This window comes from Felis catus, chromosome A1 (genome assembly GCF_018350175.1).
Source record: "Felis catus isolate Fca126 chromosome A1, F.catus_Fca126_mat1.0, whole genome shotgun sequence".
Lineage (NCBI taxonomy): Eukaryota > Metazoa > Chordata > Mammalia > Carnivora > Felidae > Felis > Felis catus.
The window spans coordinates 42,278,881-42,293,940 of NC_058368.1; the positions used below are offsets into that span (position 1 = coordinate 42,278,881).

The 15,060-nt window shown below is 34.5% G+C and overlaps 1 protein-coding gene across 11 annotated transcripts in view; it reads right to left on the minus strand.

Moving 5' to 3' along the window:
• PCDH9 (protocadherin 9) overlaps positions 1–15,060 on the minus strand; it is a 918,758-nt gene that overhangs the window by 569,087 nt on the left and 334,611 nt on the right. For 6 of the 11 annotated variants that reach the window (XM_019827804.3, XM_019827777.3, XM_011288853.4 and 3 more), the window contains exon 3: positions 7,167–7,268. The exons of 2 other annotated variants lie outside the window; for them this stretch is intronic. In XM_019827804.3, the coding sequence (XP_019683363.1) occupies positions 7,167–7,268 (102 nt within the window). Of the gene's footprint in view, positions 1–4,722; positions 4,756–7,166; positions 7,269–15,060 lie in introns of those variants that run through there. 3 more of the 11 variants (XM_019827782.3, XM_019827769.3, XM_045054001.1) reach the window with 2 other exon arrangements.

The following is a 15,060-nucleotide window of genomic DNA, read 5'->3' on the forward strand; positions in this document are numbered from 1 at the left end:
AATTTCCTCAAACCTGTGATGCCTCTTCCCAACACCTAGGCTTCACACAGGCAATCTTTCTGAGAAACATTCTCATTTGTCCACAACCACAGAAATCACACCACTCTTGATCATTTACCTGGTAGACTCGTTCAAGCCTTACAGTAACATTATTATGTTTTCCTCTCCTAGGTTAAATTTGCTCCTGCCATGTGTTCTTGATTCTTGAACATATCTTACTGTACCACTGCTTGCACTTTATGGCAACTTGCTGAATATAAAAATGTGTCCCCTGTAATACCTGAGACAAAAAGAAGTACGTGTGCCTGCCTGCTCAGCATGATGTACTTAGCATATCATGTAACAGAATCTTTGGTATATTTGTTGGATGAATATTTGTGGCAGGCAGGCAGACAGGGATTATTAATGTAGGATTTACAGACTGGCTTCAGTACAATTATGGAAAAGGTCAACAAGGGGAAGATGGGTAATTTGCTTCCACTCCACAGAACAGTCTCAACATCATGTTTATGGGTGAGAACAAAGGAAAGAATGTCTAGCACCCAATCTCTGTTTATCTGGCTTAGGGGATGTATTTATGGCTCCATTTAAAACATTAAATCAAACCACATTCAGAAGGCAGAGATAAGTAGGAGAGATTTGGTGAAATATGTATATTTTTATATTACTCCATACTGCTAATACCTCCTATGATTTTCAAACATAAGTTTATACTGTGAAATAACAATATTAATGTGTTTGTAGAAAACATCATACATAGGCATTAGACATGAATGTATGTAGTATCTGTGTACTATTGTACTATAAATTCTTTGACTTCTTAGTAATTTGTTTCAAATTTATACTGACTTGGTAGCAAATAAGTGGTAATTAACAAAAATGCAAAGATATAGGAGAAATTTATCTCCATATAATATAAACCACACATGACAAATACACATCAAGGAGACTTTTCAATCAGTCATTAAGTATGGTTTAAAATGGTAGTCAGCAATTGTCCCTGGATTTGTTAGAAACTGTCCACAAGGCTAATCTTACATAAAATGGCATGCAAGTAAGATCTTTGACTTTTCCCAGTTGGGCATGTGAGAACTTAACCCTAACAAGCTGCAAACCATGATACGTATTTTTTGTTATTTTGCTAAAGTGCAGATTTGGGTCCTTAATGATAAAAGAATGAAAACAGGAATAAATCCTTATCTCGTGAGTGAGCTGGTCTGTCATGTAGCATCCTTTCTCTACTGACTGTAATATATGCAAAGTTTCACCATAAGTGACTGAAGTGTAACACAGCTTTTATCATTTTGGTGGGTAATCTTAGATGTTACTGAGAATTTAAATATTTTGATATACTGAGAATTATTCCCAAAATATATATGTATATCAATGTATATAATAAGAGTGTGTGTGCGTGTATGTGTGTGTGTATATCTTAAATGTTTTTACCTTTGGGATTTTAGAAAAGGTTGTTCTTATAAAGAAAAAAAATGAAAACAAACTGGCTTGTGAATTAATTTGGCATTATTAGATAAAATTACTCCCAAATATTATAACATGTAATTATTGCTAAATGATGTGAGTATTAATTACTTTAACTTAAAAGCTGATATCAACTGTAATCTCTATTCTAAGGACAGAACACATTTATTCTTTGAAAATTAAATGTGCTTGGGTCACACAACTATATAAAACACCAAAAACAGGAAAATGTAAGTATGTAGTATAATATTTCATATACTAGATTCTGTTTATTTAGATCCGGACTGTTAGTTAATTAAGTCAAAGTTAATCTGTAATAAATACAGAAAAGAGGAAAGGAAAGAGAAGAGAAAAAAGAAAAGACCAAGATCAAGTGAGACAAAAGTAAAAGCCTTTTGGCTTTATATCTTTCCCTTTTTATTTGAACGTAACAGATAACGTTATCATTTTGCTATTACTCCATTTGATATTATTAATTTAAATTAGAGTGTTCTATGCTATGGTTACAAACATGGAGAACCACTGTTCTCCTAGCTCTCAGTGTGCCTTTGTTTCGGTGAACCCAAGCTCAAGGTATACCTGTAACTCCATCTTTAATGGTGGGAAAAGTATACTTACCTGGAAGACTTATTGTCCTAAATGAGGTTATGAATGTGAAATGCAACACACAAAATAATAGTAATAATCTAATACATTTTAATTCTATTCTCTTCCCACATGCTCTTCTCACTCTCCATTTGACATATTTTTATTCTGTTAAATATTTCCATCAAATGACACCATTGGAATGTTTGTGAAGCCAATGATAATTTAACTTCTATGTATCTCTGACCAGCAAACCCTGTGTCACAAATTTATGTAAAAGGTTAAAAACATTTTCCTTATCAAAACTGTTTTCCCAGTTTTGGTCTGGAGATTTATAGTAGTGGTCCATCCTGGGATATCTTGATCAACCATCTGTACCCATGAATTTCACACTTGTGATAACTGCCACATTTCCAAGTCTGGCGGCTAAAATTCATACTTATTTTAAAAGTCTTCCACCAATCTCCCTAACTCTTAGAGCTAAGATTTTCATCTGACATTGATTTTCGGATTTCATTGCTACAAGGGAAAAGTCTTATCTCAAAAATTCATACACTGAACACTAGACCATTTTGTAAAAATACTTTAGCTCAAGCATCAAAAACAGTGACAGGGAACAGCTACTCATACTGAGATGCAGTCTTGTGTGAATTCCAATAACTATGAGACATTTTCCTACAGATTGCAGAATATAGACACTGAAAGCTCTATCCACTTGCATCCTATGCTATTTCATGGGTAAAGGGAACTGAACATAATAGAAGGGAAATGACAATAAAATTTATGGATCAAAGAGGCTTAGTAAAGGTAATATGCATTTATGGCATGAAAACAATGTGCACTTATTCATTTCTATGCTTGTATTTTAACTATGAAGGCTTTGTGTATCCAGTGACAGAGCTCTGTCGGGAAAACTTAAATATGACAATTCGTTTAAATTCCAGACCTTATTTATAATCTAGTTTAAGAAAAATTTTCAAATGTGAACTATTTTCTCTAACATTTGCATAGAAATTTTTTACGTAGCTTAGAAGTAGTCATTAGATCACTCGAGGATCAGAAACCCTGGATCTAATCCTAGTGCTATCACTAGCTAGCTCTGTGACCTAGGGCAAGCTCCTCCATCTTTCTTGTTTTCAACTTATGCCTCAGTAATATGAATATATAATCTCCATGGTCTCTGATGACTAAATAGCTTGCGAATTTGTTTTGACTTCAATACTATCTTAGGGTAATTAACCTTGTAGTTCCTGTGGTTATATTCCAGCTCCATTAGTTACTACCTGTGTGAATGCAAGCAACTTACGTAACTTCCGTGTGCCTCAGTTTCCCTATCTGTAAAATGGGAATAATGGGGTTGCTGTCAGAATTAAAATGAGCTACATTTTAATGATTCTAATATGTAAGCTTTCTTATACTTTAACATAACTTAAAGTGGGATACATATTAAGGAAATCATATATAAGCACTTACCAGAGTTTAATCAACAGCAATTCTTCTCAATGGTAAATGAAATTATAGCATGGGTTATGCTAAGCTGTTATACATTAACATCTTAACATCATAGATTAGACAAAATTTGGTAATATATATGAAGAGTCTGGAATAATGTCTGCTAAAAGATTACCCATTAGCTGATACTAGCATTCCTCTATGAGTGAGCAGTAATTGTTATATCTAAGTTAAGCATGATGGGCAAAGTCCGATAATTTAAGAATGATTAAAACTTTGCTAGTCATACAGCCTTGGTTTTGTGTTGTATCTAAAGTTGTAATACAAACTTAATAGCTTCATTCAGATTAATCATATTAGTTGACAAAAATATGACTTTCTACTTGAACAGTATGGCTTTATTCAATTAAATATATTTTTTTAATGTTTATTTTTGAGACAGAGAGAGACAGAGCATGAACGGGGGAGGGGCAGAGAGAGAGGGAGACACAGAATTGGAAGCAGGCTCCAGGCTCTGAGCCATCAGCCCAGAGCCCGACGCGGGGCTCAAACTCACAGACCGTGAGATCGTGACCTGAGCTGAAGTCGGACGCTTAACCGACTGAGCCACCCAGGCGCCCCTCAATTAAATATTTTTATGATAAAAAGACCTAACATGTTTTTTTTTTGCTTTAGTAAAGTGATTAAAGTGGGAAAGTATAAATTGTGAGAAAATAAAAAATTAGTAATATATTTACCAGGCTTACCACATTATTCGATGTAAAGCAAAAATAATAACAGCATAGCACAGGAACCAACTTTGTAGGTTATGATCACTTTCCATTATTAATTTTCAAAAATGATTAATATTAGATCAAGAACTTTTAAGGAACCGGTTACTGAAACTACCCCCTTTGTTATTGTTCTATAGACATTAAACATTATACAGAAACCCTGTGTTGCAGAATGCTTTTTTTGTAAGCTTACTTATTTTGACAGAGAAAGACAAAAAGAGACAGACACAAGTGGAGGAGGGGCAGAGAAAGGGAGGGAGAGAATCCCAAGCAGGCTCTGTGCTGTAAGTATGGAGCCTGATGCAGGGCTCAATCTCATGAACATTGAGATCATGACCTGAGTTGAACACTTAACCAACTGAGCCACCCAGGTGTCCCTTACAGAATGCTTTATAACACTGCAAAACAGGCATTACTTCTGTCTCCAAGTTTTATTTTCTAAGAAACGTCAGCAGAGATTTTCTCTCTGTGTTAAAAAAAAAAAAAAGTACACTCAGTAAATTAGGTATATTATGATGAAAATCCATTTAACAAATAACAAAATGAAAAACTATTTAAAGGACAAAATGTAAATGATGGCCAAACATACTCATAAAGAGCTTGAAACAGACCCCAGCACTGAGTATCAGTGCCACAAAAATATCAGCTGTCAATGTCATTATCTTTATTTAGTATCATAGACCACTAGAAAGAGAGAGGACCTTAGAGATGACCTAATCTGAAACCATTCAGACTACAATGGGCCTGGAATATGATGGTTAAATGAGAATTTGGGGATTTTTAAAAAATAATTTGTTTACTTTCTTTTGTTTATAAGTATAACACAGATTTACTTTCACCGTTCTTTGATAATTGGAATCATAAGTCAACATGATAACTTGGAGTATCATTTTTTCTTTCTTACCTATCTTCTCTAGACAAATAAACCCTGTACAAACTGTGCTCTTGTGCATTGGGCCTTATAAAATATCCAGGGAAGAATAAAAATACCATTCACAGAAAACTATTTTAATTTTGGCTTATTTAAATTCTCTACAAAAAATAAGGAAATCTTTGGGATTTCAGTGGCTTTCAGAATGTTGTGCATGGGCTTTGTAAATATTTACATGAGTTTTTATTTATGAATAAAACTTATTTATTTATGCCATAAAATAACTGTTCTTGTGTTATTATTGGATGCAATAAGGGTGATTCATGGGAGAAATTTCCATGTTCTACACACTTGAAATATACACACTAATGATGATAAATCAAGAGGTTAAATTATCATTCTTCTCTCAACTGCCAAGTGATTGAGATTTTGGAGAAAGAGAGAGGAAATAAAAGCAAAATAGGAAGAAGAATATATGTTCTAGGTAAGAAGGATGCTTCTGAATACTTAGATCCACACAAAGAAAAATAAAATATGTGAAGGAAGTATTAGGAGATAAAACGGTCCAAAATATCACTTTAACATTTTTCCATCTCAATTAATGGTTTGTTAGAAAGAAGTTGCTTACTCAGTAAAATTTCTATTAATCAAAATAGTTTCTCTGACCTACATTACTACTGGGAGTTTTGAGAATGACAGATGCCTTTACTTGGCAAAAACTAGTGCGAAAAACCTGTACTGGGGCACCTGGGTAGCTTGGTCATTTAAGTGTCTGACTCTTGATTTCAGCCCAGGTCATGATCTCACAGTCATGAGATTGAGCCCTGCATCAGGCTCCACACTAAGCACGGAGCCTGCTTGGGATTCTCTCTCTCCCTCCCTCCCTCTCTCTCTCCTCTTTCTCTCTCTCTGCCCCTCCCCCACCCTCTCTCTCACTCACGATAAATAAATACCTTTTAAAAAGCAACTCTGTACTACTACTAATAATAAAAATGTTTTCAATAACTTTAAGGAAATTGGGGAAAAAACTAGCTTCAATGAGAAAATAGAATACATGCTATTAACCACATATACATATACATATTATCTATCTATTCATCATCTCTCTGCAATCCATATGTTATGACTGCAGAAATACATGAAACAAATATGTGTGTGTTAATATTAGAGTTAACTATTGAAACACAATTCCTTAAAAACATTGATCTTAAAAAATTGATCTATTATATAATGTGAACATACTCAACACTACTAACTGTAACTCTAAAATGATTAAAATGGTAAATATTATGTGTTTTATACCACAATTTTAATAAATTAAAATAAATATAATAGATTTTTGCAACCAGTCCTGTTAGAACGATTGGTACTAGAATAGCCCTCACGACATAAAAAAAGAAAAGATAAAAGAAAAAAACAACAAAATGTGGATCTTCTACATTTTACAGTGGATGGACTCGTTAAGCAAAAAGGAAGGTAATTTTTATTTTCAGTTCAAAAAATGAGGAAGTAAAGAATCAAGCTGAGAAAAGGTAGAAGAAAGAGAAAAGATTAATAAAAATTCCAGTTACCCTGTTCATATTAAGCAACATGGTCTTCTCTATCTTCCCTAACTGTAGGATATGAAGCAAATAAATCTTTCAACAAATACATGTTCACATCTTTTAGCTCAACTAATAAAAATGAATCAACTAAGAATCTTTAACTCCAAAAGAAAGTTGCTCATTACTTTCTCCAAAAATAGGTAATAATCAACACTTTGCATTCAATGGCAAGAATATTGAATTTAATAGCTGCACTATTACCAAAGAGGAAAGATATTATTGTTTGCTTTTTGTTCTAAAATTCTTTATTTAAGTTGTTTAAAAAAGTACTAGCATAAAAATATGAACATAAAAGAGGATGGCAAAGAAAATGTTTATAATAGTTAACTCAGACTATATACAATCACTAGGAAAATGCAAATTGCTCACTACTAACATGGTCTCTATAGAGATATGGCATACCTCGTAATGGCTTTCTTCATTCTCCTGAATGTGGAAACCCGCAGAGCTGGGACATTTCTGAGGAGTGACAGGAATATTGTCACTTTTGCTGTGTGAGTTACACTGAAAGAGATTACCAAATAATTGTGACAAACTACTCCACATTCAGGGTGTCTATTGAGAGACATGGCTGTTTGCTAAGAGTCTAATCAAAGGAGTACCATTTGAACTAGCAAGCATCTATACTCATAGGTACATGCATTAATATGCAGCCTTTACCAAAAAAAGAAAAAAAAATCCCCAGGATACACAAATCGTCAAAATTTTTAAGCGAAGCTAAAGAAATCTCAAATGTAGTTATTTTATTTTTACCCTTTCTTTTTTTAAGCAATATGTTCTTATGATTTGGGTAACTAAATCTTACATGGTGCTACTCCTTGTGTGACATATTATTCAAGTGCTTGATATATACAATACACATGGTAACAGAGTTATTATTATTTTTCTCACTTACAGATGAGGAAGATTAGGCGTACAAAATACACTTCTCAAGGTTGGGTTGTTACCCAGCTTTCTAGGACCAAGCCCCATACCTTCTCTACTACATGCATGGCCTTTATAAATGATACATTTGAAACAGACAAAATTGAAAAACTAAAAGTTTAAGGTCCTAAAATATTACGTCACTTTTCTTCTGTACCAAATATCAAGATTCTTTGAAACAAGTTAACGAAAATAATTCACTTGGAAAAGGATGTGAATTGTGGAAAGTAAAATATTGAATTATGGCTTGGGCTTTCTCCATGAAAATATTAAAATGGTTGTTTTCCATATTCCTTACATAATTTTTATATGAAAATAAGATATTATTCACTTCCTGTTATCCTTGCTTCCTTCTTTCCTAAATCTCTTATTAGATTCAAGGCAAGGAATATTTATAAGTATTGCTGTTTGGCCACTTATTAAACATAACATTGGGATTTCTAAGGTTTCTACATTAATAAAAGATACCGTAATGCCTCCAAAAAAGGTTCACCATTGGTATATAACCTTTCCTCTCCTATATGACTACAACATATGCACAGATTTGTATGACATAAGTAGGGAAGATACTATTTTTTCACACTAGTATGCCACATTTCAATTAACTAATGAAATTTTACTTTTCCCATGCCAAAGAATAATCTATTAGAAAATGACTTTTAAATACATTTTAAAAGCAAGTTAATTTTAGAATTTAGTGTAAGTTCAGTATGTTTTTACCTCAAGACCACCATTTTATATATTTAAATATATTTTTAAACACATTACATTCCTTAAGACTTCTTATTTTGAAATAATTTTAAACACGGAAAAGGTGGGGAATAAACACCAAAAAACACTTCCAGGATTCCCTTCATTACAATTTCAAATATATCAGTTAATTACCTCATTGTTGGTTGGTTTAAGGGAAATAGCAATATGACAGACTAGGAAGACATGACTCTCAAACCCAAACCCAAACTTTTTCGCATGAAAAACACTATTGTGTTCCTGTCTTCTGTATAAACAGTATCATTTCAACCCTGTTCAAAACTTACCTCCTCTAGGAACTTTTCATGAGTAAGTAAACAGGTAGCAATAGCCATTTTAAACTCTGCTTTTAACCTAAGTAACTTTAAGGTGTACTCTGTAAAATGCTGCCCTGCCAGTGTTAATTCCTGGCCTGTGCCTAAGTTTGTCTGAACAACTTCCCTGTTAATTATGAAGTACTGACTGTTTCTCATATCTCTCCACAGTGGCTCCCTTAGCTTTCTAAAGAAAAAAGCTTAGACCTTAAAACAGTTATTTTCATTTGTGATGTTCCTAAACATTTTAATCATTCAATTCCTTTCCCTAGTCCTTCTAACTTTTCATGCTGTTTAATCTTTTTTAAAACGTCTCATGTTTGTGCTATGCAGTTTTTCTCCCTAGAATCATTTCAATTCTTGTGGCCTGGCAGTGGCCCTTACCCTTGCTATATATGGGAATGACCTGGGAAGTTTTAAAAAATACCAAAAACTGAGTCCTACCTCACACCAGATAAATTAGAGCTCAGTTAAAAACATTTTTTAAATACTTAGGTAATTCTAATGTGCACCCAGAGTTTAGAATCCCTGGGTTAACATTTCTTTGTCTGGTGCTCATGACAATACAGTAAATTTTGGCCTCGCTCCTCTTTTGATCTAATCTCTTGCTCTTTAGTATTTGTTTTCCCTTTTCCTGATATAATCAGTCATATAATTAGGGTTTTTTTTTCCCCACAGACTATATCATAATGCCTTGAACCTGAAAAATATCTCATATTTGTATAATACTTTATACCTTTACATATGAGCTTTTATGTATTATCTACCAGAAACCTTTGCAGAAAGGTAGAAACATAAACCTTCTTTAACAGATGAGAAAGACAGAGGTTCAGATATATTCAATGCCCTTCATGTGAAGATTTGCCAAGTGAGAGAATTCCTAAGTAACAAGAGTTGGGTTATTTCTCCTCTGCCATATCTCCCTTACATAATTCGTTGATTTGCTCACTGATGCACATACTCTATTTGGTGTGTTTGTTCATTTGCTGAGTGCATACTGTACTCTCACTCTGGCAGTGAAACCACACATAGAAATAACCATAATGATATGTGAAATTGCCACATGAAAATGTATGCACAAGTTGCTAAGGGACAAAACAGATAGAATGACTAGACTCCTGGGTTTGATACATGGGAAGAATCTGGAAAGATGGGCCAATGAAGGAATCATGGTTAGCACATAGTCACAAAAGAACAAACAGCATATGCAAAGGCTAGAAGACATGAATTCTTGTGACTCTGTAAACTGCAAGGATTTTGATGGTGCATTAACCACGGACCCTGTGAGAACTCATTTGGGGATAGGGACAGAAGTTATTAGAACATCTTACTTAACAGTGGATCCAATGATGAGAAGTTACAGAATCAGGCTTAACATTAGGAAAGACTACCAAATAATGGGATAGGTGCCTCATGGTGGTGGTGTCACGGATGAACTTTAGTCACCATCCTCTCTCTCCCAAATCCAATAAAGAAATATAAACAAACTGAGTGTGTTTGCAATAGGACCGTGATGCCTGAGCAAGTCTCTCCATCCCAACAAGATCTCACTCAACCCTAAGCCTCTGTGTCTAATTCTGGAGCAGCCTGTTTGTAGAGCAGCAAATGGTATCAAAGGAAAAGTTTAACTCACTTTTCCTGCCTCATTTTTTAAGATTTTTGAGTGTTATGATGCAAATAGCCTCTGGGGATTATAAGTCTATGAGCTAGAGAAAAAAAAGAAATTTTAAAATAACACTCTAAACAATATTTTGAGATCAAATACTATAAATAGCCAAAACTTTAAGAAAACAAGTTCTTAAGTGAAGAACAATTTAATCACCAGGAATCCTTTCTAACAAGTTGCTATTTCAGGAAGAGCTGTAGCCTGAAATGGAAAGAAGATTTATTATAAGTGTCTCAAGATTTCACCCACTAAAAACTTTTTGCCAAATTTGATATGAATAACTATATAATGAATTTTGGTTAAGATGAATTTGCTAAATCAGATTTGATACTGCAGACAAATCACTTGAGAGGTCTAGAGCTTGATAACAACAATCATAGTATATGGAAATCACTGTAAATACATTTGTTTTATACTTTAGAATCCATTTGATGTTTACCATTACCTACAGTTAATAGTCTCAATTTAATATGTGCATAAAGTTTGCTTCTCCAAAACACCCATTGTAGTTCTTGGGAAATTGTCATTTACTACCTACAGAAATACCTACTCAAAAAAAAGTGGGGGGAGGGGCCCCTGGGTGGCTCAGTCGGTTAAGCAACCGACTTCGGTTCAGGTCATGATCTCCCGGTTCGTGGGTTCAAGCCCCGCGTCAGGCTCTGTGCTGACAGCTTGGAGCCTGGAGCCTGCTTCGGATTCTGTGTCTCCCTCTCTCTCTCTGCCTCTCCCCCACTCATGCTCTCTCTCTGTCTCTCAAAAATGAATAAACATTAAAAAAATTTTTTTTAAGAAAAAGAAAAGAAGAAGAGATGAGAAGAGAAACAAGAAAGGGAATACCTATTCAAACTTGCCTCATAATCAGGAATATTAGCTTTTTCATTTTTGACAAATTTCTGAAAAGGGACTTCAGAGCCATGATATCAAAAGAATATCAACAGTAGCAAAAGCAACAAAAGTTTAATGAAAAATCACGTAAGTAAGGCACAGCTGTTTTCTTTGCAAAAAAGGGTTGTTGTGGGTTTTTTTTTTTGTTTTTTGTGTTTTTTTTTTACATTTTCTACCCAAGTCTATAGTAGCAACAATAAGTCCTTTTATTCTACTCCTCCTCCTACCTTCTTATAAAATCAAGGTAGTTTGCTAAAATTCAATGCCACTGTTATAAATTTCATGCAATCATTATAGAGGCAGTAGCTTGTAATTCTGTGCTATAGGTTTCATTAAATAAAAATTCCATTTGTTAAAAACTCCCACTGAAAATCTTATTCCTACCCATTTTAAGAAATTATTTTGGTGAAGAATTATAAAACAGTCTTAAAACTTTTGATTAAAAAGAGCTCTGAGGTTAGTAAGATATTCACATTTACAGAAAAGAATTGAAAGAACTGTCTGTACTTGGTGTCTTCACCATCTGTACATTCCTTTCGAGGACCCATATGTGTCCGGTTTCACTGCACCCATCCCACTGAAACTGCTCTGTCATAACCACCAATCATTTCCACATTAGTAACGCAAAGAGTGATTCTCAGGTCTCATCTCATTGACACAACTGATAACTCCTTTCTTCCGAACATATTTATGTCTCCAGCCTTCCAGGACACCACACACTCATGGTTTTCTTTTTACCTCTTGTGCTCTCTCTCTGCAATCATTTAACTGTTCATGTTGTTATTGTTGATGTAAAAAACAAATTGCAAAGCATAGAGAAAATGAGGTCTGAGTACTTTCTCAGAAAGTATCCTCTCTGATGGTGTTCTCCATGGGTTCTTAAAATACTTTCTCAGATAGACACATGAACAATTTCTTATTTACAAGCCAACAAGGGAAGGACTCTTAGAATATTCCTAAACATGCTTACTTGAAAGAAGATATTTTATGAGCATTTCCAGAAGTTGATGAAAATTTATAGTTTAAGAGATCTGTAGGGTAGATTCTTACCATTTCTGAAAATGTGGTCGAATCGCTTACTGTCCTGAAGCCTACCATGTTTCAAATTAGGAAGCCTTGAGCCTGGCTATCGACAGCCTTCTACTGTCTTCTATATATCTTTCTCCAATGGTTTATTTTCTTGTCATCATTAAATATAATTAGAAAACAAAACTAAAATGTTCGTCAAACTGTGGTGAACACAAAGGTATTCATCTTGGGTAATAGGTATTTTGATTTAAAATTGGGGCACCTGGATGGCTCATTTGGTTAAGTATCTGACTCTTGATTTTGGCTTAGGTCATGATCTCATGGTTTGTCAGATCATGCCCCATGTGGGGTTCTGTGCTGACAGCACAGAGCCTGCTAGGGATGCTCTCTCTCCCTCTCTGCCCCTCCCCTGCTCCCTCTCTCTCAAAATGAATAAATAAAATTAAAAATAAATAAATAAAACAGAATAAAATAAAAATGCAGTATAATAAAATTTAAAACCAAATGCCATATAGCTATTCAAATCACAGAAATACAGATGGCCAGAATATATATCAATTTCAAGGTAGAGATTACTTAAGTAAGATGAGAAACAAAGATAAACCATCAAAGGATTCAAAAGGAATATCAATTGTAGTATACAGGAAATCTGTTTATTTTTTTTTTAATTGTTTGTTTTGGGACACCTGGTGGCTTAGTTGGTTAAGCGTCCAACTCTTGCTTTCAGCTCAGGTCATAATCTCACAGTTCATGTGTTCAAACCCTGCATCGGGCTCTGCGCTGACAGTGCAAAGCCTGATTGGTATTCTCATTCTCATTCTCTCTCTCTCTCTCTCTCTCTCTCTCTCCCTCCCTCCCTCCCTCCCTGCCTCCCTCCCTCTCTCCCTGTCTCTCTCTGCCCTTCCTACATTGGCTTGTGCATGCTCCCTCTGGCTCTCTCTCTCTCTCCAAATAAAAAAAATAAACTTAAAAAATTGTTTGTTTTACCAATCTCTTTTTGAAAAGAGTATTTTTTCTTTAAAAATTGGAGACAGAAATATTACAAAATGTTAATATTGTTACATGTTAATTGTCATATGTTAATTCGGAGTACCAGGGACCTAGGTATTTTCCTTATTTCTCTTTACTTTTTCTAAATTTTTCAAATACCTGAATGTGAATAAGCACATAGAAAGCATGGCTTTGTTAAAAATTTCAACAAGATTTTTGACAATGGTTGTAAAACAGTTTTAAAAACCATAAAATCTTGAAATTGTGCATCTTCAGAAGTAAAGAGCATGTAGGTGTTAGGTGTCTTCTGATTTGGCTCAGGGTCAGTTCTCCCCTTGTCAGTAGAGAATGTTTCTCTAAAGCCAGGTGAGAAACATGGCAATTTTTTCTTCTCTAGTTCTGCAGCATAAAGGTCTTTCTCTACTTTCTTTAAATATAGTTTTCCTTTTTTCACTTGACGAGGGAACATGATTATCCTGTTGACAATTTATCAGGAGTATGTAACATAATGCCTGCAGCAGCGCTAGATGTTTTATAGGTATTTTAAGTGAAAATTTTAAGTGAAGTAAAAGAATAAATGAAAGTCTTTACAGTGACTTATATTCACCTAGATTATTTTGGCTTCTAACTCTCCAGGTGATCATTTCTTTGTAGCTGTTCTCTTTTTTTGTTTGGTTGGTTTGGTTTTTGTTTTTTTGTTCCCAACAGACACATTCATTGCAATTAGCATCCCAAAATTAGTATTTTGTCTCACAGATGCTATCAAAAAATAAGGTGCACTAGTAGCACAGATTGAGAGTACCTGTGGTAGAAACATTAAACAAAGCAGTGGCTTTAGTCTTCATGGTTTGTTTCTCCAACTGGACCCTCAGCAACTCATGGCAGGAAGCCACTTCCTCACAGTACTCTCTTACCTAAGTGAATACGTTTGAAGTCACCTATTATACACATGAACAAATAGCTTCTCTTCAACTGCCGGGGCCTGCAGCATTTCCCTACCCAGGAGACTTTCCCAAGTCCAACTTTGGTTCTTCCAGGGCAGTAGACCACCCAGCAAGCAAGTTGACTAGGATCTGCTTCAGAACTCCCTGAACTGACTGATAACCCTTATCACTTTGAGTAAATTTCCCCCACCCCTCTCACAATCCCCATTCCAGATGGCCTTTCAGTCCAGAGACACTATTCTCCTTTCTTCTTGTTGTCTCAAAATTACCTCTTCTCTTCTCTTTCTCAATAGTACTTCTTTTGCTCCCTATCCCAACAAGCCTTTTGACTTTTAATCCAGGTATGCAGAGAGACTAGCCAGATAGAGGTGGTCACTACTGCTCAACAAACAGCCAAAAGTTGACCATTCCATGTAGGATTTATGAGAAAAGAAAAGATGATTCCATATAGTCTTTTGTCACAGGCCAAATACATTCAATTATGGTTCCTTGTGAACAAGTGAAATTAACAATTAAAAACATATTTCTTATTGTGCATTTTGTTGTTGCAAGTAGATCACGTTTAAAGCATTTGTAGAAACTTTCCCTCAATTTACTACTTTATGATACACTAAATGAAACCCATTTGTTCCCAGTCAACACACAAGGAATACTTTATAACCAGAAAAAAATCTTAACAAATCTAAGTTTAAAAAAGAATGGAAAAAATGTTAATAATGTGAAATTAAAGTCTGAGGAAATTCAGTAAGAGGTATACAGCTCAAGCACCAGATGAAACATCTTATTTTTTTCTT